This window comes from Oryzias melastigma, linkage group LG8 (genome assembly GCF_002922805.2).
Source record: "Oryzias melastigma strain HK-1 linkage group LG8, ASM292280v2, whole genome shotgun sequence".
Classification (NCBI taxonomy): Eukaryota; Metazoa; Chordata; class Actinopteri; order Beloniformes; family Adrianichthyidae; genus Oryzias; species Oryzias melastigma.
Window position 1 is genome coordinate 23,404,416 of NC_050519.1, and position 3,011 is coordinate 23,407,426.

Sequence of the window (3,011 nt, forward strand, 5' to 3'; positions counted from 1 at the left end):
GACGCAGACGTCTGAGGAGCGCGAGACAAACTTGAAAGGACCTGGTCGTATTTTCAAACAGATAAAAAGATCCAGCTGTTCACTTGTTGGGTTATTTATTTTAAATACAGCTGAACGCGCTTCTCACGTGCATCTGATCAGACTGTAACGTGGCCGCGCATGTGAAGTAACGTTGTGGCTCGCGCGAGGGGGACACGCGCAGTTCGGGCACGGCGTCACCCAAATGCTCCTTTTATCTCGACCAAAAGGAATAAATGTAAGTAAATCCCAAAGGACCGCTGACAGAATCAAATGTTGGAATGGTTCTCCCTCAAAGGCTTCAACAATGACTTGTACAATTCTCTCGAGCCGACGACCCTGAAGTTGGCTTCCGATTCACAGCGAGAGCGTTCCACTCTATTTTTCGAACTCAGACCACCTAAAAACAGGTCCTGTTCAAAAAAATCGGAAGCCAACTTCAGCGTCGTCTTGAGCCGGTGTTATTAAAGTAGAAGGTGTTTACATCCGCGGTCTCGTGGTCGAGGCGTGAAAAGAGGCGAACACTCACAATAAACTCACTCCTGATTGGCGACAGTACTTCCTTTAGATTGCATGACTCAGCTATGACTCAGACCAATCGCTGAAGATGGGTTGCAAATGGCGGTATCCGTTTCAGGAAGTGACGGTGAAAGCGGCGGCCTACTTTCACAAAAGGAGAGGAAGTAATGCATTTCCATTGGGGGACCTCATTGCTCGCTCTGTCCATTATTTTTACAGTCTATGGGCAAGACACCATCTTCAATTCAAAACGGGGCAACTAGACCAAACATTTAAACAGTGGGAACTCAAAGGTATTACGGCACTCTCCTAAAAAATGGAAAACTAATGAACTTTCAACAATTAAAAGAAGAATATGAGTTAGATAACAGAGGCTTATTTAAGTATCTACATATAGTATATGAAACAAATGTAACCAAATCTAAGCAAAGAATCATTTGGTCTCATTAGGGTAGTGAACGGGGTCTATGAGCAAAAGAATATCAGAGTAATTTCAGCTTCTTACAAATCACTTGAAGGGAGCAGACAGGAAACTACTATTTACATAAAAAAGAAACAGGAAACTGAGATGAATACAAATATAGCAGAAAGCATTTGGTTCACTCTATGGAAAGTACATCATCTTGATGATAGAACTCGACTTTTTTTTTCACACCCAAAATCAAGAGTAGACGAACTGCATCTTCACAGGAATGGTGGAGGGCTGTGGGGAAAGAGATGCGCATCATTCACACGTTTTCTGGGGGTGCAACAAGTTAAGAAAATACTGGGACAGAATTGAAAGAAACCTTCAATTTATTTTGGGATATTCCAAACACTTTCCTTGATATGTTCCTAGCAAACATGGTAGATATTGTTCAGAGGGAAGATGCAACAAAAGAAGCAATAACAAAACACTGGTTACAACCAGAACCTCCACAACGGGACTGGATGAGAAATGTGGGAGAGATCTCAGATATGTTGTATGATCTGAAAGCTAATAAAAATAAAGTTACAAACACAGATGAAGTTAAAGGTGCTGTAAGACATAAACTTTCACAGGGAACATTAAATCTCATAAAATACAATGAAACAAATCAAACCCTGATGATGATTATGCTCCATGAACTAAAGAGGGGAGCTTTTTAGGCAGAGAGCTGTTTGAATTCTGGACTCAAGAATAGATCCAGACGAGGATCATATGAGTTCATCAGGAAGCTGCTGGACTCTGTGGGCAGCAGAGCAGCTGAAACCAGCTCCACTCTCAGTTCAAGGTTTCATTACAGACATGTTGTCTGAACTGTCTGTCATGATTTAGAGAATGATTTGCCTATTCTAAGATATGAAAACACAGCTTTAATAATCCAAAATCCTTTTCTAACAGTAACAACAGTAACGCAGTCCCTCCTGCTGATCTGCGGGGACTTCAGCCACACCTCCTATAGAAAAAGTGTTTTTGGTGCCAGAACAAATGAATTTATCCTTGTGATATTAATAAAGTCCAATTCAAAAGAGACAGACAACTGTGCATTCAGTAAAGCAGAAGTTCTTCTAAATTAACCTGTCAGCTGATTGGCTGGTGAGGCTTCCCTGTCCTACTTGTAATCCATAAAGTGAATCACATCTGATTGGTGATACAGAGGTGTACGGGGATACGTATAGGAATGAAAATAAGAGTTTGGGTTAGATCAGGCTTTCATCTGGTGTCTTTTGCATTCTCTGCCTAACAAACGTCTTGCCTTCTGTGTGCGTTTCTGTCCTGTTAGTGTGTGCACTTCCTGCACGCTGTGTGAGCCGTGCAGCTTCTCTCATGATCCGAGTCACAACCTGGTAAGAGCGAGGACTCCGCTGTCGATTCCAGAACGAGGATCGCCCGCCCCAGACCACAGCAGGTTCAGTGCCACACAGCTCAGAATTCTCACCTTGTAAATGATGTCATACGGCATCTGCTCCATCCTCTGCTGCTGCAGCCACGTTCGACAACCACTTTGGGATCCATCATTTCTATTGTTACTGATCTAAGATCTGGTAAAGATTAACTTATGACACAGCCTCACCTGGACGCCTTCATATACATGCACATTGTGAGGATTTACCAAAGGGAGAACTTTGCAAATGTCTAATTCTATCCGGCCCTCCAGATCATTTTATTCTATTGTTATTGATGACCTGATGTTATCTTGTGCTCATTTCTAACTTGTATAATTTTGACAAAATATATTTTTATGGAGAGTAAATTATAGAAATTTATTTAAGGTTTAAGTTGATTTATTCTGGAATAATATTCCTGCCTGTTTTTATTATATATGGATGGATGGATGGATATGTGGATGGATAGATAGATGGATGGATGGATATGTGGATGGATGGATGGATGGATGGATGGATAGATAGATGGGTGGATGGATATGTGGATGGATAGATGGATGGATGGATATGTGGATGGATAGATAGATGGATGGATAGATGGATGGATGGATATGTGGATGGATAGA

The 3,011-nt window shown here is 41.5% G+C and overlaps 1 protein-coding gene across 3 annotated transcripts in view; it reads left to right on the forward strand.

Moving 5' to 3' along the window:
• The window catches only part of LOC112158271 (next to BRCA1 gene 1 protein), a gene marked incomplete at its 5' end in the record, with an annotated part of 23,194 nt that overhangs the window by 2,224 nt on the left and 17,959 nt on the right, over positions 1-3,011 (forward strand). For all 3 annotated transcript variants that reach the window (XM_024291531.2, XM_024291532.2, XM_024291533.2), the window contains 1 exon segment: positions 2,283-2,408. In XM_024291531.2, coding sequence (XP_024147299.1) covers positions 2,283-2,408 — 126 coding nt within the window.